Source organism: Puma concolor, chromosome B3 (assembly GCF_028749965.1).
Source record: "Puma concolor isolate L17-30 chromosome B3, mPumCon1.1.hap2, whole genome shotgun sequence".
Taxonomy (NCBI): domain Eukaryota; kingdom Metazoa; phylum Chordata; class Mammalia; order Carnivora; family Felidae; genus Puma; species Puma concolor.
The window spans coordinates 40,534,597-40,558,321 of NC_141672.1; the positions used below are offsets into that span (position 1 = coordinate 40,534,597).

Consider the following 23,725-nt stretch of genomic DNA (forward strand, 5'->3'; position numbering starts at 1 on the left):
GGGCTACAGCCTCCAACACTGGGAAATGCCTCTGGCTACCTCCTGTTACTGTTTGTAGAATCTATCCAAAACGTGATGAGTGCACTGACACACTCAACTGTGCCTTTACCTAGCAATTCACTGTTCAGTTAAGAGAACACGCAGTTAAAGAGAAAAGAAGTGTCCAGTATAGCAAGTGCAGTGTTTGAAGGGAGGTTAACCCCAGAGATCAAATTTGTGCTCTGTGATCATTTGATACTTCACTCATTAAATTGCTAAGCTGCCAATGTTAATTTGGGGAAGCGCTGTGCTATCTGAGGACCTGTCATCTGCGGTAGAATCACACACAGCAGAAGACATCCATCCTTCCTCTCTGGGGCCTTATAAACAATTAAACCCTTGCTAATTTCTCTACCACTTTATCAGAACTAAGAAATAGATACCCTTAAAAGGCAAATAGACGGGAGTTCATCTTGCAGTTTTTTTGTTTTGCCTCCTATCAATCACCTGAAGTGGGCATGATGGGGGCTGGTGGCTCTACACAGATGCTCAAACTCTAGCTCCATCACTAAGTCGAAGCAAACGTCTTACCCTCCGCTGCCTCCCAAGTAGAGAAGACATACTATCTCTAAGGTGTTCTGACAACAGACTAGGTTAACACATGTGAGCACTCAACCTGGCACCTAATTAACCCTTACTGAGTATCTACGATGATTAGGCATTACCCCATCTCCCTGCCCCGTTTATCACTTCTCTGCCCCTCTGAACACAGTAGCAGAACTCTTAGAAGGAACAAGTTGAGACTCATGGTGGAGGATCATCTGTCCTCTTCAGCATGCACAGTGCACACTGATTCCCATCACCGTCAAATTGCTGTTGGAGGCTCTGTCCGTCTACTCTCCATAAATACATGTTACAAGTTTTAGTCCACGGACGAGGAAAAGATACAAATGACATACTACTTCTGCATAGTGGTCAACGTTAACTAGACACCTCATGTAAGCTCCTCCCTTTTTACTTGAGGTCTAATACCTACACAGTCTGGGGAAATTAGGTATTAAGGAGAGACTCTTACAAAAGCCAGCTTCAAAGGGACCCCAAGTGACAGAGACTTTAGGGAGAGATGGTGCTCCACAAACGTGCTCTCTGGAAAAGGGGGTGAGAGGGGAGATTGTCTATGTGTGAGTATCTTAGGACTGGCTACCCTAAAAATAGTGGAAACAGGAAAATGATTTGTGAGGAAATATACTAGAAAAAGGAACTGAGAGAGAATGAGTACGCGGCCTAGTATAGTGACAAGGACAGAAATGAGCCCTTAGCATGTCTGAGGTCATTCTTCCAAAGCAGAACCCAAAAAACTGTCATGTAAAGCCACATAGTTGGTAAGCAATTCCAGTCTAGCCTCAATCACTCAACTGGAGGGCAGGACAGTCACGGGGATTTAAAATTTTAAAAATTTGTCCTGGATGATTTGTAAGTAAGGTTCCTTGGTTCCTAGAGCTTTAAGGAGCTAGCAAATGTGGATCTGATTAAAACAGAAGGTTACACAGACAAGCCACGGAAGGAACTTCTAGAAGTCACACACACACACACACACACACACACACACACACACACACACTCACCCAAGCAGAGATCAATAGGGTCAGGACGTTCATCAGAGCAGCCCTGGAAGTGACCACCCCACCTATCTCATTGACAGACAAACCTGTTGATTACAGACCCAGGTGCTGCCCCAAGCTGTACCTGCAGCTGTTTGACGGCCTCACAGCTGGCTCTGCAGCCCTGAAAAGAGCAGGTTTGGTCACACAGCAACCTTCTGGCACTTTCCACCAGCTCTTTTTCTTGAAATTGGGTTACAAACATTAAGCACGTCGTGCAACAAATCACCAAAGGGGGGAAAAGATGAAATCGGCCACTAAAATCCCTGCTTGAAGTGTGCTATACGCGTCACACAACAGCTTCCTTTTGTGGAAATGCCTGGCACAGAGTGGACCCTTTTGCCTGTTTTGATTTGCATCACAAAACACACCTGTACTGATGTGGCTGGGAAATGCCAGGCACCACGGCACTTGACTGTTGCCCTACTTCCCATGGGCTCAGTGAAGCTAGGTCTCTCGTATTTATTTCCTTTTCTTCTTACGCAGCCAGTGTCATGAAGCAGCCATCCTGGCAGTGGACGTGAATGACATCAGAATTCTCAAGAGCTGGGAGAATTTCAGAGATCTCTCACTTCACCAATGGCCAGAACCAAGGCTATGCCTCTTCCGTCCCAAGCCCACGAGCAAGCGGTGTCCCTCACGTGGCAAATTCAATGGTGCTCCAAAGGTATACTGACATAATTTTAGGATCATGAGAGGAGATTGCTAGAAGTAGAAGTCACCATCCAGAAGAGCCACCGTGCATAAAACACCTGTGCAGCATGAAGTTGACAAGATTCTGGGGTTAGAAGAGTTACACTTAAGAACCGTCAGATGGAATACCACTCAGTCATAAAAAAGAATGGTATTTGCAACAACATGGATGGACCTAGAGGGTACTCTACTAAGTGAAATAAGTCAGACAGAGAACGACAAATGCTGTGTGATTACACTTACATGTGGAATCTAAAAAAAAAAAACAAAACAAATGAAAAACCACTCTCAAATACAGAGAAGAAACTGGTGGTTGCCAGAAGTGGATAGGGAGGGATGAGATCAACGAAGGCGATTAAGAGGTACAAACTTCTAGTTATAAAACAAGTCACAAAGATGAAAAGTACAGCATAAGGAATATAGTTATTATAACATGTTGAGTACTAAGTAATGTACAGAATTGTGAAATCAATATACTGTACACCTGAAATTAATATAACACTGTATGTCAATTCACTTTACGAATTAAAAAAAAGAATTAAAAACAAAACAAAACAAAAAAAAAACCTCTCAGGATCCTAAGCCCAGAAGAAAGCCAAGGAGTCAGGCTCTGCTTCCACACAGAAGATGGGGACCTGGAAAACCCCTGTTCTAGACAATCCAGCTCTGTTTCCTTGACGCCAAATAGGATTCCACCCATTTCAGTCTAACAAAGCTATAGGCAAAACTCTTTTTATTTTTTAATCAACTTTTGTACTTTCACTATGTGTCACACGCTTTAGTTAAGCAATGACTATTACTCAAAATACTGCTTGATTACAAAAAGTGGCCAGGTACTACATTTAGATAAAAATACTTTTCAGTGCACATTAGATACATGTTCTGTGTTTGAAATAAAAGTCTAAGGAAACCTGTCTGTCTTCCCTGTATTGCCTAGTTCTTATTTTATCACAGCTCCAGAACGAATGAAAATCCCACCAATAAAATTTAAGACCCTCTTTTCCTTATAGGGTAGTCTTTTCATAGTTTTCTAAGAGAAGTTGACCAGTCTTAACACAGAAGTCTTCTCTATCCCACCTAGTGTCTTCTTTTTCAATGAGCTGGTCACTATTTCTCTAAAGGGCCATTCTATTGGAAGATCTCTCCCTCAGGCTATAATCATTGGAGATTCATTAATTTCCTAATTGAAGTTAATGTTAAACCTTTCTCCAGATAATACACTAACCTCTGAGCCATTCCTTTCACTTATCAATCCAAATAACCAGACTACTGTGGGGACTGCTCCACTGTAAACACCAACCAGGCAATAAACACAAAGCACAGTTAACAGTGGGCTGTTCCAGGCCACTCAGAAAAAAAGTAAAGGCAGAAAAAAAAAGCAGGCACTCAGAAACAAAGTAAAGGCAAGAAGCCTGTGCAAGAGGAACCACAGATTCATTTGGAACAGTATCTGCTGATCCACGGAGAAGCTACTGCCTCAGTCAGAGGTAAAGCTTCTCTGTCTTGAAGCGATGCTACCCAGTTCCTGGACCTTCACAAGCAGCTTCTACAGGGCATTGTTTAAGGTCAGCTGGTAGAGAAATTCTAAGTGACTTTTCTGAATGCTAGTCTTCAACAGATCATTTAAGACATCTAACGATCAGTTCTTAGGTGGTAATCGGTAAACCTGGCTTTAAGACTTCACACTGGACCAGAACACACTGGAAAATGTGCAGTGAGAGATGGAAAGATCTGTTGCATTTTCAACGAGGGCTAAGACACCTCCACCCTGTGGGTTCTGCCATGCAGCCACAACAATGACAGTGGCGAAGGGCAGAGTTCCTGTGGAAACACTTACAGTGCAATTCTTCTGGTGGAAACAGGCCTCTGAAAAAACAAAGGTTTTGCACCAACAGTGCATCGTGATGGAGTCCAGCGGAATGGTGGGTCTGGGGCGGAACATTCAGAGCCGAAGCCAAGAATAAATATTAACATCGCATACGTGAAGCTGAAACTCTCTCGCTAATTAAAGCACAAAACCTGCAGATATGACATATCCTGGTATCTTCAGATCTTCAAGCAGCAGCTCATTGACTAACTCATAATCAAGGGCATCTCTCCAAGGCTCTTCTGCAGCTAGGAAAGGACAAACCACAATAAGCTACGTTTATGTGAGTTAGGTTGATCATATTATATGCTAATAAATGAGTTGGCTCCACCTTCAGCAACCTTCTGCTTGAATTTAATTACTGGGTTAGCCTTTAAAAGGGCACGCCCTCCACCTGCAAATGAGTTTGGCACTCGTGTTCAGAAGACAGCTGGACATCTAGACCACACTCTGCCCCTCCCATGAGATAGCCCAGTTCTACTACAGGGGCAAGCCACCAAGCTTACGACCACAGGGCCACCCCCAGACGAGTCTCAACTTCACACTGACTTTTACCACCTCCGGTGTAAAGAGGAGAACCTTTTCTCACCCCTCACCCCAAGGCATCCAATTCAACCATTTATTCAGCACCTATCAGGGGACACGCACTGAGAATAAATGAGAACAGACCAAGACAATCCCCCCTACCGTCATGAACTGTGTTCCTGTCAATAGAATGAACCAGGAACAATTTGCTTTTAAAAAGCACTTAAGGGGCGCCTGGGTGGCGCAGTCGGTTAAGCGTCCGACTTCAGCCAGGTCACGATCTCGCGGTCCGTGAGTTCGAGCTCCGCGTCGGGCTCTGGGCTGATAGCTCAGAGCCTGGAGCCTGTTTCCGATTCTGTGTCTCCCTCTCTCTCTGCCCCTCCCCCGTTCATGCTCTGTCTCTCTCTGTCTCAAAAATAAATAAACGTTGAAAAAAAAAATTTAAAAAAAAAAAGCACTTAAGTCGGGGCGCCTGGGTGGCTCAGTCAGTTGGGCGTCCGACTTCGGCTCAGGTCACGATCTCGCAGTCCGTGAGTTCGAGCCCCGCGTGGGGCTCTGGGCGGATGGCTCAGAGCCTGGAGCCTGCTTCCGATTCTGTATCTCCCTCTCTCTCTGCCCCTCCCCCGTTCATGCTCTGTCTCTCTCTGTTTCAAAAATAAATAAAACGTTAAAAAAAAATTAAAAAAAAATAAAAAGCACTTAAGTATTGTTAGCCCCCCTCAGTCAGTTAAGCATTCGACTCTTGATTTCAGCTCATGATCTCGCAGTTTGAGTTTGAGCCCTGGGTCAGACTCCGCACTGACAGCACTGAGCCTACTTGGGGATCTCTCTCTCCTCTCTCTACCCTTCCCCCACACTCTCACACACTCTCTCTCAAAATAAATAAATATTTAAAAATATTAAAAAAAAAAAAGTATTGTCGCTCTGTGTAAAATGACCCATACAGATAAAAATTCCATGGGAAAAATACCAATTTCCAAGGGGGAAATGGAGAAAGGTATTTGTACCACCTCAAACCTAGTTAATACTGACTTACCCTGAACACTGAACTCAAATATCACCTCCTCCAGAAAGTCCTTTCTCAATGCCCAGGTTTGCAATCCCTAACATTCATTTTTATTACCGCAGACATCTCTATTCCTAAACTCAGCTACTCTCCGATGGAACAGTGGGCTTGTGCTGTCTTCCCCACCACCAAGGGGAGCAACTTGAACTTTGCCCATCCAGCACCTAACACAGTCTCTGTCCATAGCAGGTGCTCAGTGAAGGCTGTCGGCTGACACATGGAAGCGTCCTGGCATGTGTATATGCATGCTCAGGCCTGTCAGTGGGTGTGTTTGTAGTTACAAGGAGAGTGACATATTTTTTCTGTGTAACCTCCTTCATCCTCTTATCTTTTCTAGTGTTGTTATATAACAAGCCTTCGGTGCAAGGTACAAAGGAATACCTGCCCTCCTCACCCAATATGCACTGGAAATGAAGTGAATTAAATAAGAGGAGAAGAAAACCTAACTCGCTTGTTTGTATGTACATCCTGAACTGGACACAAGAGGTGGGAGACAGAACGGGGGAGGTAGGCAAGGCCAGACTCCTGGGAATCTTCCCAGGAAGCCTGAACTTTATGGGCAATGGGAAGCCTTTAAAAGATTTCCAGCAGGACACAGGTTAGGCTTGAGCTGTGGACAGCTCATCCAAGCAGCTCTGTGGAAGGTGGACTTGAGGGAACAAGATTTGACTCATGGAGATTACTTCCAATGCTATTGCAATAACCCACCTATAGGACAAGGGCCTAACAGGTGTGGTACTGATGGAAAAGAAGAAATTGATTCAACAAGTATTTAGTGAGCCGGTTCAGCAGAACTTGGCAATTGATAGAAATGGCAAAATGGGTAAGAGAGAGAAAATTCCACAATGATGCCTAGAGGACTGAACAATGCTGAGACTAGTTCCAAGTAAATGGACAGAGGAGCAGGTTAAGGGGAAAGATGGAATATTTAATTGTGGGCAGTGTTGACCTGGAGATGCCTCATGGATGTCCAAATAGGTCTTCCCAGCAAGTATACTAGATGTGAGACCTTGGACTTGTTCTGGCACCTCCCTAAGCCACAGTTTCCTCAGGTAGAACATGCAGCTACCTGGTACCTGTCCATGCCTCATGGGATGTCGTGAGGATTGATGGAGACAGAGCATAAAGCCCTTTGCCCTGAGCTGCCCCGGTCCTAGAAGCAGAAGCGGAAAGTGGGCTCAGGGACAAAAATGGGAGACAAAGCATCGCAAGTCCTTGGCATATGCACAATATGGTTAAGATTGTGAAAGCAGAGATCATTTGAAGTGAAGAAGACAGCGATAAGGACAAAACCCCAGGAAATGCCAATATTTAAAAGAACCTCAAGGAGAAAGTAGCAGCCAACAAGACAAATAAGAAGTGACATGATGGCATAGTCATTCCCGGGCTTTGCCCGAATGGTATCTACGCAAACTGAGAAGAGATGAGGGGAGACACTGAGCCCCACCTCGACAGGGAAGTAAGCAAGGCCAAGGGAGGGCTGTGCAGCTCGTTCTGTTGGAGCTGGGAAGGCTGAGTGTTTAGGGAGATTTGGGCCCCCTTCTAAAAGGGAAGGTGTCAGAGGAAGGGAGAGGATGAAGGTATGGGACAGGGAACACCTGACCCAGGAAAGACATGGAGAAGACCCCAACAAGGCAGTTGGAGGCATGGGCCCCAACAGCAAGCTCACCTCACCCCAAGTCTGCCTGCAAGGGAAAGCAGGGCCAGAGGGGACATGTCACAGGTGGGAGTGGAAGTTCACTCCATCAGCTTCAGTTTTCTCGGGACATGGGTGTACTTGCCTACAGAGAATGATCTGGGTGCTGGGACACAAACAGGCTCTCCCTGGTTATAACTGACTAACCTGAGCTCTTCCAAATAATGGGCCAAGGAGGAGACAAGGAAGAAAGCAAGAGCCCGGCTAAGAGGAAGAGGGGGAGCTTGAAGAGAGTGACACTAAATAAATAAAGTGACACTTTATTATTCATTCTGCCAATTCTCTCCATGGGTTTCTTCCTTGTCATGTGAACTTTGCTGAAGCCGGACTGTCACTGAGTAACTGGACTTCAAAGTTTTAATGGAAACGATAGTAATGGAAAACCTCGATCAATATCTTGACATGAACAATTTCAGAATCATGATTTTTCCTGTTTTAAAACAGAATCCTACATGCACAAGTTCAACAGGACCAAGTTACAGCAGGAGTCAGCAACGAGCTGTGAGAAATTCATTTCAGAGAGGAAAACGCACACTGTAGAGTCATAATGAAGCAACTTCAGGGGTCCCTTATTTACTTTGCCAGAACAGGATATTTGAAGGCAAAAAAGAAGCTTAAAAGGCAACTATCACTTCAGGGTCACAGTTAAACCATGTCCTAGTTTATGTCCCTTGTTGGTGTCCTGTTCTCACCAAGGGCGGACGGGCGGTCATGAATATATTCCTGACATATGTGTACTGGAAGACAGTCTAAGCCTTCCGGTTCTTCCTATTTTGAAAACCATCTCTTATCACCTCAACAAAAGTTAACATTTTCTTTGGGGAACCTGGGATTCAGCTATTCTTTCACACACCTTTTACATTTATTTAAATAACAAAGAGAATAAAAATCATGCTGGCACATTCCTTCTCTCTTAACTACTCCTGAGGCTGCTCTTAAACTCTCTGTCTCTGTCTCTCTCTCTGTCTCTGTCTCTGTCTCCGTCTCTCTCTCTCTCTCTCTCTCTCTCTCTCTCTCTCTCACACACACACACACACACACACACACACACACACACACAAAGTTTTAATGTCTCTATCTGAAATACGAATTTTTTAAAGACAAAATCTTTTAGCAAAAATGAATGACAATGTTTGAAGCCTGAATCAGACTCCAGACATGAAAACGATGAGGAATTTCTTCATTCTACAAATGTTTCCTGAATCCCTATCACACTCAGGGCACTTGGCCAGGGACTGGGGGTAGGCTGAGGGTCTCTGAGGGAGGCCCTCACACAGAGAGTGGTACCACTGGGCAGAAAGTAGCAGGTCAGCTTGAAGCGAGGGCAGACACCCACAAACACATTCTCATTCACCCCCAGACAGTTGCAACAGCAGCACCCCAGCAAATCAATACAACCACAACTTGAGTACAGGATGTGCATGATAAGATAGTGAGGAGGCCCAGCACGGAGACTCAGAAACAATATATTCTCTGCACAGCCAAAGAGGCAACTAAGGCTTCTGAATACCCAAAACCAAGGCTGTGCTAACATCTGTGCAAACACTGTTGGGCCTTACTATGGAGCAAATGAAACTTCTGTTCTGAAAATTAAATATGCATACATCAGAAACCTCAAACTTAAAATCGACTGTGAAGGAGCTAGAACCCAATACAAGTAGCCAGTCAACAACTAAAACTGTACCAAATCACCTTGAAAATGAGTCAATGCAGGGGAAGGGGACTTCATGTTTTTCTGCAAACCAAAATTGTTGGTACCCTTGATTTCATCCATAAATCGCAAGTTGAAATGATGCATTTTTAGGGGTGCCTGGGTGGCTCAGTCGGTTGGGCGTCCAACTTTGGCTCAGGTCATGATCTCACAGTCCGTGGGTTTGAGCCCTGCATCGGGATCTGTACTGACAGCTCAGAGCCTGGAACCTGCTTCGGATTCCGTGTCTCCCCCTCTCTCTACTCCTCCCCTGCTCATGCTCTGTCTCTCTCTGTCTCAAAAACAAATAAGAACATTAAAAAAAATTTTTTTAAGTATAGTTTTCCTCCCTGAAAGCATGAAAGAAAAATTTACATCCAATGATGAGCATTATATGTTCCAACTTAAATCAAGGAAACATCTTTCAATGCCAACTGAAAGAGGCTATTTATCATCATTTCCCTTAACTGCAGTTATAAAAATGCTCACTTCAGCTTTTGAAAGGGCTCCTTCAATCCTTTGCAACCAAATATTACAACTTTACTTCCTTCTGATGTATTATTCACACTAACTCAGACTCTTCTATCTGTCCAACATCAAATGAGCAAGCCAGCAGACTCAAGTTCAAGGCTTTGCATAAACTAACTTTGGCCAATATGGTAGCTATAGCATTTCCAGTTTCATTTCCCCAGATTCCCTGCTACATCTTTCAGAGTGGGCCTATGTACAGAATTTACCCCAAATCCCTAGGATTCCAGGGCAAAGAAGCCATCTCCTCTTCCATCAGTGAACATCTTATTGATTTACCCTTCAGAATCTTAAATAAAAAGCAAAAAGAGTAAGAAGGCTAGACTCAAAAATCCCTTCTAAAATTCTCAAAACTCCAAATTCTAAATCCCCTAAAACTAAAAACTCTAAACATCTACGTAAATAAACGTCTTCTTGTTTTCGGAGTTGATTTCAGAAAAAGCTGGGCCTGCGACTTCATTATTTAAGCACTGGCAGGTATGGTGGGGGTGGTTATGGTGACAGTGATAATTTTCTGCAGTGCTACGTGTCACACGCTGTGCTTGATGGTTTACGTAAGTCCTCACTGTATTCTCACATACGCCTGGGAGGTAGGTGCTATCTTAGGGTGAGAAAGCTGGAGCTCGCAGAGGTTGAATGGCCTCTGCTAATGAGAGGCAGAACTAATAGTTGAACCCCAATCTGGCTGACACCCAACCATCACACTATGATGCATTGATAATTATGGTAGTTGTCCAATAAATATTCCTCAAAGCCTGTACTTTGTAGTATTACTCTGTAATTGTAGATCCTGTATCCTAATTTATGTGGCTTAGGCAAAGGCTAATGTATCTTTTTACATGAAACACAGACCAAACGGATATTGAAGGGAAGGTCAGAGATACTCTGGAGATCAAGGAGATGCCAAAATAGGCATTATCCAAAATTACTCAAGTAGGCAAAACTATCCAGAGCTAATTCACAAAATTATAGTCAATAAAGCAAATAAGCTTTCAGTGGTCAGAATCAACTGTATCTAGTTATTCATAATTTTTGAGGTTTTATTTCATGATTACTGGCACCTTATTTATTAATTCTCATCCATAAGTCTACAGTTTTGTAAAAAGAAAAGAAAAGAGAAACACTTTGGGGCCTTAACAGTTATATGACCACAGTGTAATAATTATCCTATCCCTCTAAGAATTAAAACTTTCCATTAATATGTATGAGTCTACAGAAAATAAATAGATCATTCAGAAATACAAAAATGTGAAATTAAATTCAGAATCTTTGCTTTCTTTCTCCTTTAGAAAATATGGGGCTAGGGGCACCTGGGTGGCTCAGTCAGGTAAGCATCTGACTCTTGATTTCAGCTCAGGTCATGATCTCATGGATCATGGGATTGAGCCCTCCTGGTCGGGCTTCACACTGATGGCTCAGAAGCTGCTTGGGATTCTCTCTCCCTCTCTCTCTCTCTACCCCCCTCCCCCCACCCCCACCACTGCAACTTATGTGGTCTCTTTCTCTCTCTCTCTCACAATAAACAAATTAACTAAGAAAGAAAGAAAGAAAGAAAGAAAGAAAGAAAGAAAGAAAGAAAGAAAGAAAGAAAGAAAGAAAGAAAGAAAATATGGTGCTGAAGGAAATAGAGTTAAGCAAACACTTCTGTGTCACTTTAGGGGCACCCTACCCTATCCCCTATCCCCGGGAAACTTTTAAATAACCACCCCATTGTCTCAAATGCAACCATCGGAATGTCTTTCCTTGGCCATTATGATTATGTTCAGAGGCTCTTGTTAAAATATTAATATCCTTTGGAGAGTAAAAGTAACCCAAGCTATCAAAAGAAAAAAGTAATCAAAGCTATATTTCTTAAGGGTCTACTTGGTGCTGGGCACTTTTAATTTATTACATCTAATCTTCACATTAATCCTATAAGGTAGCTAACATTAGCACCATTTTCCAGAGGAGAAAACTGTCAGAGATTAAGGACCTGCTCACTGTAGCAGAACTGGGGGAATACACCGAACTTGAACTTGGTAATACCAAGTCTACCCTCTTTCCATTACCTCCTTTTTGTTTCTCCACATGTCAAACCTATTCCTACCTTTGGACCTCTGCCTTAGCTGATCCCTCTGCTGGCTGGGTGCTTATCACTCAGGTCTCGGCAAAAACGTCACCCTCACCCTGTGAGTCTTTCTCTGTCCATTCTAGGTAAAGCAGTCATCCTGTCACACTCCATCACATCACCCTGTTTTAGTTCTCCAGGGAGCACCTAACAACCATTTGTTATTTTCATAATGACCTGTTTGCCTGTTTATTATCTACCTCTCCATGCTAGGACGGAAGCTCTGTGGGAGCCAAGACGCCGGGTGTTGTGCTCTCTGCCCTATCTCCTAGATGGAGCTGGGTACATAGCAGGCGCTCAGTAAAGATCTATGAATGGTTAAATGGCTTTTCTGCTGCCCCCACCACACACTGCGGTGATGCCAGGGAAGAATCTTGGATTCAAGTCCTCAGACCTAGATTCTAACTTCACTTCTAACCAGCTAGGGGGCTGCAATCTAGATAACCTTCACTCAGCTCAATTTCTACCATCATCAGGTCCCTTCCCAACATGTCAGTGAGGTGAGCTGAAACTCAAAGAAAATCTTATTGGGTCAGAGGGACTCAGACCATATGAGACCAGGGGTCACAAGACCAGAGCAGCAGACCAACATCACTGATTTCATCGTTTTGTCTTGGACCAACACAGCGATTCACCATAATGGTCATCACAGCTCAAAAAGAAGGCAGATGTTTTAAGTATACAGATATATCCTAGCTCTTTTCATAGGGGAAAAGTTGGTATTAACAAAAGATACAAGCAAAGTCACTCAAACTGTCCTAGTTTTTTTTTTTTTTTTTAACTTTTCATCCACGGCAAACCTCAAAGAAACCCCTTCAAAAATAGAGGCTTTTGAAAATACCTAAATAACACAACCAAATAAGTCTTAAAATGGGTCATCATCTAGTATATTTTACCAGGAGCCAAAAGTAAGTGAGAATACATTTTTAAGCACATAGCTTTCTCTAAAATGTATAGCTCTTCTTTTCAACTAGTTAATTGTCTGCTATAATCAGTTCAAGTGAAAAATGTCCTCAAATATAGGGGAAAAGTTTAGAACCATGCCCTGGGAATTAGAAATTAATAAAAGCCTTATTTTTTATATCTTCCAATGGGGGGTTCTAAATTTGAAACCCCATCAGGCTTTGGGGACCAGTAATCTGGTGACACTGATCCCAGCACATTGTCAATATGCACATATATGCATTCTTCTAGAAACAGGATCCATAGCTTTCATCATCACTAAAAGGGTCAAGGACTCAAAACCAGTTTCAGAAGCACTGCTTCTGCTGAGAATTTGTTCTCAACTCTTCCATACTATGATAGAACAACAGCAAAATATAATAAAGCATTTAAGAGATCCACACCTGACAAATTAATAAATATATTCTGTTTGAGGAATTATGCTAATATATTTATGACCTTTGTGCACTCTTCCAAAAATAATTTCAGAGCTTAGAACAAATCTGAGTATCAGCAGCACGGTCTCCAGAAGAAATTTCAGAAGGAAGCAAAACTTTCATTGTCCAATGGAACCATATCTAGAACCACATAACTCTGATGCTGGAAGAGGCCACAAGAAGGGGGCCCATGACATCACAGACAAGGATACCAAAGCCTCATGTGAGGACAAGGTACAACATCATATTTAAGTGCTATTAGAGGGAGATAGAAACAGTGCTATGCAAGTACAAGGGATAAATATGACTTACAAATGAAAATACAGCTTTGGGGTTTGGGTTTAAGCATTTATAGAACAGGGGCTGAGTCTAGAACATGCTCACACTGGCCCCCTATGATTTATTTTATTAATATAATGATGGGCTCTTGTCCATCCTCTGACAAATTTTTTAAATTTTGTTACTTATTTTGAGAAAAAGTGCTCATTAGTGGGGAAGGGGCAGAGAGAGAGGGTCCATAGCAGGCTCCATGTTCAGCGCAGAGACTGATACTGGGCAGACCCCATGAACCGCGAGATCATGACCCAAAACCAAGAGTCAGAAGCTTAAGTAACTGATCCACCCAAGTGCCCGTATCCTCTGGCAAATTTCTTAATTTTCTCTTTCTTTCTTTCTTTCTTTCTTTCTTTCTTTCTTTCTTTCCTTCTTTCCTTCTTTCCTTCTTTCCTTCTTTCTTTCTTTCCTTCCTTCCTTCCTTCCTTCCTTCCTTCCTTCCTTCCTTCCTTCCTTCCTTCCTTCCTTCCTTTCTTTCTTTTCTTTCTTTCTTTCCCCACAAGCACAAACTAAACCTTCTAGGCATTTTCCTCCCTGTAAGATGCAAGGGTAAAGCTTATGTAAAATTGAAGGAATTCTGCAGAAGGCAGCACTTAATAAAAACACTGACCACTCTACTAAGCGGTCTTTCTACAAAAAGTTCTCTGTGCTTTGACAATTGCTGCTGTATTTTACCGAAATACACTAAAAATAATAATCCTGATAAATCACCCTGGATAGTACCATGATTCTCAGCAAAAATTTCCCATCTCATAAAGTTCTTTGACATAGCTTAAACACTACAATAGCCAATACCCTTGGGCTCATTCCTCCATCTAATTAAAATGTCTGTTCTACAAGTGATTTATAGTATTTGTCATCACCTAAGGTGAATATATAGACTGGTGGCTACAGACATGTTGTGACTACAAAACATTAATTACCATGCTAGTGAGAATGGCTTCCAGCAAAAGCTCAAACAGTGGGATTCTCAGTCTCTCTCTGAAAACGAGTAACAGGGACATAACTTACAACCACCCTATAGGACAAGGAGCCCATTAGTGTAAATCAAGAAAGATAACTGCATGCCTTGAAATGAGGACCCACTGTAATTCCTTAAGGCTGATTCTAAACCAGGGAAATAACACCAACATCACTAACAATGCTAAAAGTCATTTAGACATGTGCTACATCCTCTTCAAGCCTGAGCAATTTAGATTTGGACCAATTCAATTCTTAGGAGTTACTAACTTTGATAAAGTTAGTATCACAGTTTTTGACTGCTTAACACCCAAACGAGAAGAAATGATGTAACTGCCTAAACACAGAGGAGGCAGAGGCTTTACGGATGGAAGGGTCCTTCGAGACATTCTAGTATAACCTCTGTATGATCTAAACCAGGGAACCGAGACCCTGGTACACACAGGCTTGCCTAAGGTCACAGCTGACAGATGACAAAGCCACACCCTGAACCCCACTCTCCTGACTCCCAGTACAGCCCCGCACTTATACATTGCTGGGAGATGTGGAATGAAATACAAAGAGGGATTTTTTTTTTTTAACTAGGAAGTTAATATAACACTGATTTCCAGTTAAAGTTAACTCCTAATATTTTTAGATTTAAATATTTATATTTACTAATAAGCCAAGTTCCTCCAAAATTTTAGGACACAAACATATAGATGTCAATAACTATCTAAATAAATATAAATCTAACTTAATGTATTCGTAACTAAATTAATACACATCTAAATAAATCTAAGTAAATATATCTACATATTTACATTACAAGTATGAGCATGTGTGGGTCACACATCACGTGAACTAGGGCAACAGTAATGTTTTGGCTAGAGCTTTGGTTCCCACATTCTGAAAACAAAGGCTTGAGCTACAGTAGTTGTCAAAAACTCAAAAACCTCCAGACCCAAGCAGGTGATGAGTGAAGAGGGCCAGTTTTTCAGGGAGTGGTGGGGTCTGGCAAACTGGAGGACCACAAAACTAAATAAAGATCTTCAGACTCAACATTAAAAACACCCCTGCTAAATGAATTCATCGGCAGGCTTTTTGTTGTTGTCCTGAACCAGATAATCCTCCTGCTTCAACATCTATGATTCTTTTACTATCTGCACAAAGCTTAAGGTATTTACTGGTTCACATAAGGTGTCACCGTTGTCTGCCTTTGGGAGTCCAGGTTCTTTCGGGTCAGGCCATCTGTTCACAGGCATGGCAACTTTGTCACTTTCCAAAGATGGAAACACTTCTAATGGGTCGAGAACATTTACCTTTCAAAAGGGCACCTGTGATGTCTCTCTGGGAGAGCACTGTCAGGTCAAAAGTTCCTTTCCTTTTGAGGAATGATATTTCACAGTCATTTCATTGAAGTAGGCCTGTGGCTATCTGTGCTGGGGCTTTAAAATCAGCTGTTTTCCCTCCAGAAAAATGGCTCTCATGATTACCTCAAACCACGTGTCCACAGTAACTTAGTACTTCCTTTCTGAAATTTCCTGCTTGCTGGTTTTCTCCTCCAATGTCTCTCCCCCTTAAAACTCCAGGGCCTACGAAGGAAGGGGCCATGTCTGTCTTGTCCACTTCCCTTTCAGGGTAGGGCACAGTGCCCAGAACATAGGACAAGCCCAATGGTGGATGAAGACTCACCTACGGCTTGGCATTTCATACAGACACATGTAATATAATAGTCTGTTAGAGTACTACTCTACTCCCCAGGAGCAGGGGAGATAAATCCTAGTTAATCACCCATACTATTACACCCTGAACTCCTTCTGACCAATATCACACACTTCCACGAGAGCCCAATCCATCCTCACAGCCATTCTTTCGGGATGGAGGGGAGGATGGGCAATGGAGATCCCAGGATGCTGAGGGAACACTAAGGAGGAGAACCCAGACTTGGCATGTCAGGAAAAGTTTTCTGGGTGAGTGATATCTACAGTGAGACCTGAGGCATAGGTGGGAATTAACAGGCAGCCTTGAGGATGAAAGAATTGACTGGAGCAGAGTGTGGGTTGCGCAGAGGTGAGCAATGAGGTGCAAGAGGAAACCAGGGGCTGGATCATGGAGAACAATCTATACATCTTAAAGATGTGTGCTTTATCCAAGAGCACGGGCAACCACTGAAGATATTAAGTAAAGGAATGACTACCAGCTTGGCAATGGAGAAAACTCATTTTGGATACAGCAATATTAAGAGTGGAAAAGAGTGGTCAAGGCACTGAGTTTTCACTCAGGCCTCAATTTTCTCATATTCTAATAAAAGAGAGCTAAGCAGTTAACATAAAAGGAGAACCTGGTCTAGCCAATTGTTTCAAAAAATAGAAAAGAGACTGCGGAAAATCCAAGGCACCTCTCTAAGTAAATGCTACCCATCTCATAAAAATATACTGCACTTTTACTATCATGACGAATCATCAATCTGAACACCTGCTAGATACCAAAAGAGTTACGTAAGATGAAATGATTCATACTCTGCCCACCAACCTCATTAACTCTCCAAGGTTGAAGGCTTATTTCTTGCTTCGGCCCCAAATTTAACATGTTGGGCTCGCAAATTACCAGTGAAAGAAATAACAACCTATTAACAGACTTAAAAGTCACAGTTTTTTAAATTTATGCCAAAGCAAGGAATTTTTCACATGGAGTTTTGAATCTATTAACCATATTCAAAGGGCATAAAAGGGGCAGCCCAATATTTCAAGTATATATTGATACATCATCAATTGATTTTTAAAGAGGGACACGGTAATAATTGTAAAAATTGGTCGCTGCCCAATTTTATTTCTTTTTGAAAGATGAATCAACTGTTTATAGATGTTCCCAAAGTACTTATACTCGACTTGCTCCAAAATCACATTTAAGCAATTTATTCTTTTGAGAAATGTTTAGTGCCTACTCTACGGAACATGGCTCCAGATGCTTGGGTTAGAACAGTGAATAAAAGAAGAGAAATTCCTGCTCTCACGGTGTTTATACTTTAAAGGAGGAAGGTGTAATAAGGAATTTAATAAAACGATCTCAGAGAGTGATGAGTGCGATGAAGGATGAAAAGATAATAATGTGGTTATGAAAATGCTCTCTGTGGGGTGGGGGGGGGACTTCTGAGCTACAACCTGTGTGATGAGAAGCAGCCAGCTTCACTGCAGCAAAATTCTTACAAAGAAACTGAAGACACGATATATCCAATACAATTCGTGTACACTGGGACAAAGCTCCCTAGAGAAGCTAAAATATGTTTTTCCCATCACCACTGTGAGTTAATGTTGGACACTCCTGGCCATCTGGCTCAGAAAGAAATAACTGTTAGAATAAATAGTTGCCCTGCAAAGTACAAAAGAGAGTGAACCGCTAGGCAATGAATCTGGAAGAATTTACGTGCTATCAATTCATATACCTGGATCCAGAAATCAGGGGAAAAGGTAAGCACTAATTGTCCAGTGGTAACCTAGCTGCTTCGCCTGACAGGACTACCAAAAGGTATCTCACTGAGAGAAGTTCAGAGAAAAGCAGCCTTCCAGTGCTGCAGGGAACATAATGTCTTCAGGAGGGGTGAAGGAGGAAAACAGCCTGAGATCCCGCCAAGCAGGTCCTTCCTTCCTGAGGGGATGCCAAGGTCTTTCCATGACGCAGCCTCCAGCTCCTCCTGCCTCCCCCCATTTCCCCATGTTCTGAAATAAGTATTAGCTGCTGGTACCCATTTGGACAGTCAGCAAATGAAGAGAAAATACACGAAAGACGGAAATAAAGTTTTAATGTAGACAAACTTTCAGTTTTCAGAAATCCAAGAAATTGTGCAAAACCAGCCAGTTCTAGAAGAACCAGAAAAGGAAACAGACAGTGAATTAGAAAATGAGACTACGTCCAAAAAATCAGAAACTATATTTAATGAATTTGGTATGCGCTTACTCTGATAAATATTTTCTGCACTGAAGAGGCAATGTAGTTTTCAAGAGTCAGCCTTGGCTCAAACCTCATTCGGTCACTTATTTAACATCTTTGGTAAAATCCTCATTGTTTTTTCCCCTACAGCTTTACTGAAGTATAACTGTCATACAATAATATGTACATCCTTGAAAGTGAACCATTTGATGAGCTTGGACACAAGCAGATATAACTATGAAACCATCACCACAATCAAAATAATAAATACATTCATCTCCCTCAAAATTTTCCTTGTGTGTTTGTAGCCCATCCCTCCCATACCTCCCTCCCCCATTCCCAAGCAACCACTGATCTGCCTCCTATCACTACAAACTGGTTTTCATTTTCTAGAATTCTGCATAAATGAAATCATACAGTATATACCCCTTTTTGTCTGGAATCTTTCACTCAATGTAAATTATGTTGAGATTCATTCATATTGTTGCCTATATGAATAGTTCATCACTTTTTATTACTTACTAGTATTCCATTGTATGGGTACACAATTCATTAGTCACTCACCTGTTCAACAGACACATGAAAAGATGCTCAACATCACTAATCATGAGAGAAATCTAAATCAAAACCACAATGAGATATGTCACACTAGTCAGAATGTCTATTATCAAAAAGACAAGAGATAACAAGTGTTGACAAGGATGTAGAGAAAAGGAAACCCTCATACACTGGTGATGGCAATATAAGTTGCTGCAGCTACTCTGGAAAACCGTATGTGGTTCCTTAAAGAATGAAAAATAGAAATAGCGTATAATCCAGTAATTCTACTACTATTTACCCCCCAAAAATGAAAACACAAAAAATTACAGGCATCACCATGTTCGCTGCAGTATTATACACAATAGCCAAGATATGGAAGCAACCTAAGCATCCATTGGTAGAGAAGATGTGGTGTGTATACACAAACACACACACACACACACACACACACACACACGCACACACACACATGCACACGATATTGCTCAGCCATAAAGAATGAAATCTTGCCATTCGCAATAACATGGATGGACCTAGAGGATATTATGCTAAGTGAAATAAGTCAAAGAAAGATAAATGCCAGATGATTTCACTTGTATGTGCAATCTAAAGACAAAACAACAAGCAAACAAAACATTAATAAATATAGAGAACTGGTGGTTACCAGAGGGAAAGGGCTGCAGGGATGGGCAAAATAGGTGAAGGGGATTTAGGGGTGCAAACTTCCAGTTACAAAATAAGTAAGTTATGGGGATGAAAAGTACAGCATAAGGAATATAATAACACTGTAATAACATCGTGTGGTGATAGATGATAGCTACACTTACCATGGCGAGCGCTGCATTATGTACAGAATTGTCAAATCACTATGTTCGACACCTGAAACTTATATAACATTGTATGTCGACTATACTTCAGTAAAAGAATGTTTTTAATTCAACTGTTGACATTTGAATAGTTTCCAGTTTTATTACAAAATTAAGCAGCTATGAACATGCACGTATAAGTCTTTGCATAAATGGTTTCATTTCTCTTGGTAAATACTTACGATTAGCTAGGCCACATGGTAGGCATATGTTTAACACTTTAAGAAACTGCCAAACTGGTTTCCATTGTGACTAAACCATTTTATATTCCTCACAGCCATGTAGGGGAGTTCTAGCTGCTCCACTTCCTCATTAACACTTGGTACGGTCGGTCTTCTTACTTGAGCCTTTCAAATGGGTTTTGGTTTTAATTTTGACTAATGACTAATGACTTTGAGTATCTTCTAATGTGCTATTTTCCATGAAGGTGCCTATACAAATCTATGCCCCATTTTTAAATCAGCTATTTTTCTCATTGAGTTATAGGAGTTCTTTTATATGTTCACGTTACAAGTCCTTCTGATTTAATGTTGAAAATAGTTCCTCCCTATCTGTGGCTTGTTTTTTCACTTTCTTAAGTCTTTTGAAAGGCAATAATTCTTCATTTTTATAAAGTCTGATTTAATTTTTTAATAGTTGGTGCTTTTTGTGCCCTATCTTCAAAATATTTGCTGAACCCAATGTCACTACGATTTTCTTCTGTGTTCTTATAGAAGTTTTACAGTTAAATTCCTATGTTGAGGTCTATGATCCATTTTGGGTTAATTTTTGTGTGTGGTGTCAGGTAAAGATTAACGCTCATATTTCTCCATTTCGCTATTCAGTTGTTCAAGTACCACTTCTGAAAAGATTATTTCCCCATTAAGTAGTCTTGACATCTCTGTCAAAAAAATCAACCAAATATATATGTATGGATCTATTTCTAGACTTTCTTCCATCCCACAGACCTGTTGGACTCTCTTCACTCCAATAACACATTATCTTGATTATGGTAGCATTTACAGTAAGTCTGCAAATCAGTTGGTGTAAGTCCTCCAACTTGTTCTTTTTCAAAATTATTCTTAGGTGAGTCTAGGTCTTTTGCACATCCCTATAAATTTTAAAATTGGTCTGTCAACTTCTACAACAAAGCTTGCTGAGATTTTGACTAGGATTGCAATAAATCTATTGAACAGTTTGGGAAGATTTGGGGTCTTAACAATAGTGAATCTTCCTACTTATAAACACAGTACCCCTTCTCCATTAATTTAGATGTTTATTTCAGCAATATTTTGTCATTTTCAGTTTTGCATATCCTTTATCACATTTACCCAATTTTATTTATCTCTGATGCTCTTAAAAATTGTATTTTTTCTGGGCGCCTGGGTGGCGCAGTCGGTTAGGCGTCCGACTTCAGCCAGGTCACGATCTCGCGGTCAGTGAGTTCGAGCCCCGCGTCAGGCTCTGGGCTGATGGCTCAGAGCCTGGAGCCTGTTTCCGATTCTGTGTCTCCCTCTCTCTCTGCCCCTCCCCCGTTCATGCTCTGTCTCTCTCTGTCCCAAAAATAAATAAACGTTGAAAAAAAAAATTGTATTTTTTCTATTTCAGTTTTCAGTTGCCCACTAATCATATATAGAAGTACAACTGACTTTTGTATATTGGTTTAGATCCTGCCACCCAGCTACACTCACTTGTTAGATCTAGTAGCCCTTTTATAGAGATCTTAGAATTTTCTACAAACAGTCATCCAGAAGTAAAACACATGGCCAATCTGTGATGCTTGTGCAGAACTGTTTAAGAATACCTCTTAAAAGAGGTTTTTAAGAATTATTTGAAAGATTCATTCACCACCGTGTGATTTCAGTGAGTGGAGCTTATATTTACTCAGTAATGCTGTCTGCAAATAAAGACAGTTTTACTTCTTCCTTTGTGATCTTTATGTATTTTATTTTTTAAAATTGCCTAATGCACTGAATGGGACCTCCAACATACTGTTGAACAGAAATAAGAATAGTCATCCTTGCCATTTCTGATCTTAGGGAAATATCATTCCTTCTTTCACCATTAAAATGTTACCTATAGGTTTTTCACAGATGTCCTTCAGCAGGCTGAGTAAGTTCCATTCTATTACTAATTTGTTGAGAGTTTTTATCATAAATGGATCCTTAATTTTGTCAAATACTTTTTCTATATTTATTAAAATGATCACACCAATTTCCTCTTCTATTCTGTTAATATGAAGAATTGCACTGATTTTTAAATTGCAGTCCTGATTATAAACCTCATTTGGTCATGATGTACTACCCATTTGCTATATTGTTGGATTTGATTTGCTAAAACTTAAGAATTTTTATATCTATGTTCACGAGGGGTGTTGGTCTATACTTGTATTTTCTTATAATGTTTTCATCAGGTTTTGGTATAAGGGTCATGAAATGAGTTGGGGTGTGTTTCCTTCTCTGTTTTTTTTTAATGGTTATTTATTTTGAGAGAAAAAGAGAGCATGTGTGCATGGGTGAGGGGCACAGAGAGAGGTAGAGAGAAGCCCAAGCAGACTCCACGCTATCAGCACAGAGCCCCACACGGGGCTTGATCCCACGAGCCGTGAGATCACAACTGGAGCCAAAATCAAGAGTCACCCACTTAACCGACTGAGCCCCCCAGGTGCCCCTCCCTCTCTATTTTCTGAAATAGGACATGTAGAGTTGGCACTATTTCTTTCCTAAATATATAACAGAATTTACCAGTAAATCCATTTTAAGAACTTGAGTCTGCATTGTGGAAGGTTTTTAACAACAAATTCAATGACTTTAATAAACATAAAAATATTCAAGTTATTTGAATGAGCACAGGTAGTCTATGTCTTTCAAGAAATTTATTTCATCTAAATTATGGAATTATTAACATAAAATTATTCATAATATTATTATTTTTAACATCTGTAGGATCTATAGTGATGTTCTCTCTTTCCTAACATTGGTAATTTTGTCTTTTTTCTTGATCATTCTGGCTTGAGGTTTATTAATTTTACTGTTCCCCCCCCTCCCCAAAGAACCAGCTCTTTGTTTCACTGATTTTTCTCTATTGTTTCTTTTTTCTACTTCACTGACTTCTATCTTTACCATTCCCTTCATTCTGTTTACTTTTGGTTCAACTTGCTCTTTTTTTTACTTTCAGGTGGAAACTTAGGTCTTTGAGATCTTTTCTAATTTAACTGTTTAATGCTGTGAATTTCTGTTTAAGAACTTCTTTAACTGTATCCCACCCACTTCCTTGGGCTTTTATGTAGATTAAGTGAAATAATCTTTCATTTAATTAGAAACGAAATATTTGATTGCCTAATCCATGTCAGGTCAGGCACTGTGCTTGGTACTAGGAATACACCACATTAAAATAAATCTAATCCCTTCTTTCATCAAGCTTAGAAGGTAGTATTGACAAAATTGGTCCAAAAATAAATCTTGTTGATTTTCTTGATACTTAGAAAGTACATTAAGCAAGAATGCATAACTTTTTTGTTTTATTCTAATGATAAACGTATTTTCTATTTTTGGGTCTCTACTCATGAACTAGCAAAAATTAAGTCACTAGGTTTCCTTTTTTTTAAGTTCAGAGATTTGTAATCCAATTGCACCACATGAATTTATTGTAGAGTAAAACCAAATAATCTACTTGTAAATGTCTGAATAAACTACACATTTCAATTTAATATACTAAAGATAAATAAGTATTTCTGTAATTTTAAACCTAAAAACCACCTTTAGATCTATAAAGGATCATTCAAACAACAAGCGTCAATACATTCCCAGTATTTTCCTAACAAGATTCTTCTTAAAATGTAAGGAAACACTCTTCCCATTCTATCTATCCTATCCTCAGTTTCAAAATACCCAGAACTTTTTACAAAAATCCTCTGCCCCTCCCCCCATTGAATATAAATGTATGAC

General features: G+C 40.8%; 1 protein-coding gene across 4 annotated transcripts in view; it reads right to left on the reverse strand.

The window, feature by feature from the left end:
* Nucleotides 1-23,725, reverse strand: part of PRKCH (protein kinase C eta) — a 234,284-nt gene that overhangs the window by 207,272 nt on the left and 3,287 nt on the right. Inside the window, exon 1 of one of the 4 annotated variants that reach the window (XM_086709599.1) lies at nt 4,171-4,865. The exons of 2 other annotated variants lie outside the window; for them this stretch is intronic. In XM_086709599.1, the coding sequence (XP_086565725.1) occupies nt 4,171-4,275 (105 nt within the window). In that variant the 5' untranslated portion in view covers nt 4,276-4,865. Of the gene's footprint in view, nt 1-1,725; nt 2,767-4,170; nt 4,866-23,725 lie in introns of those variants that run through there. One more of the 4 variants, XM_086709598.1, reaches the window with a different exon arrangement.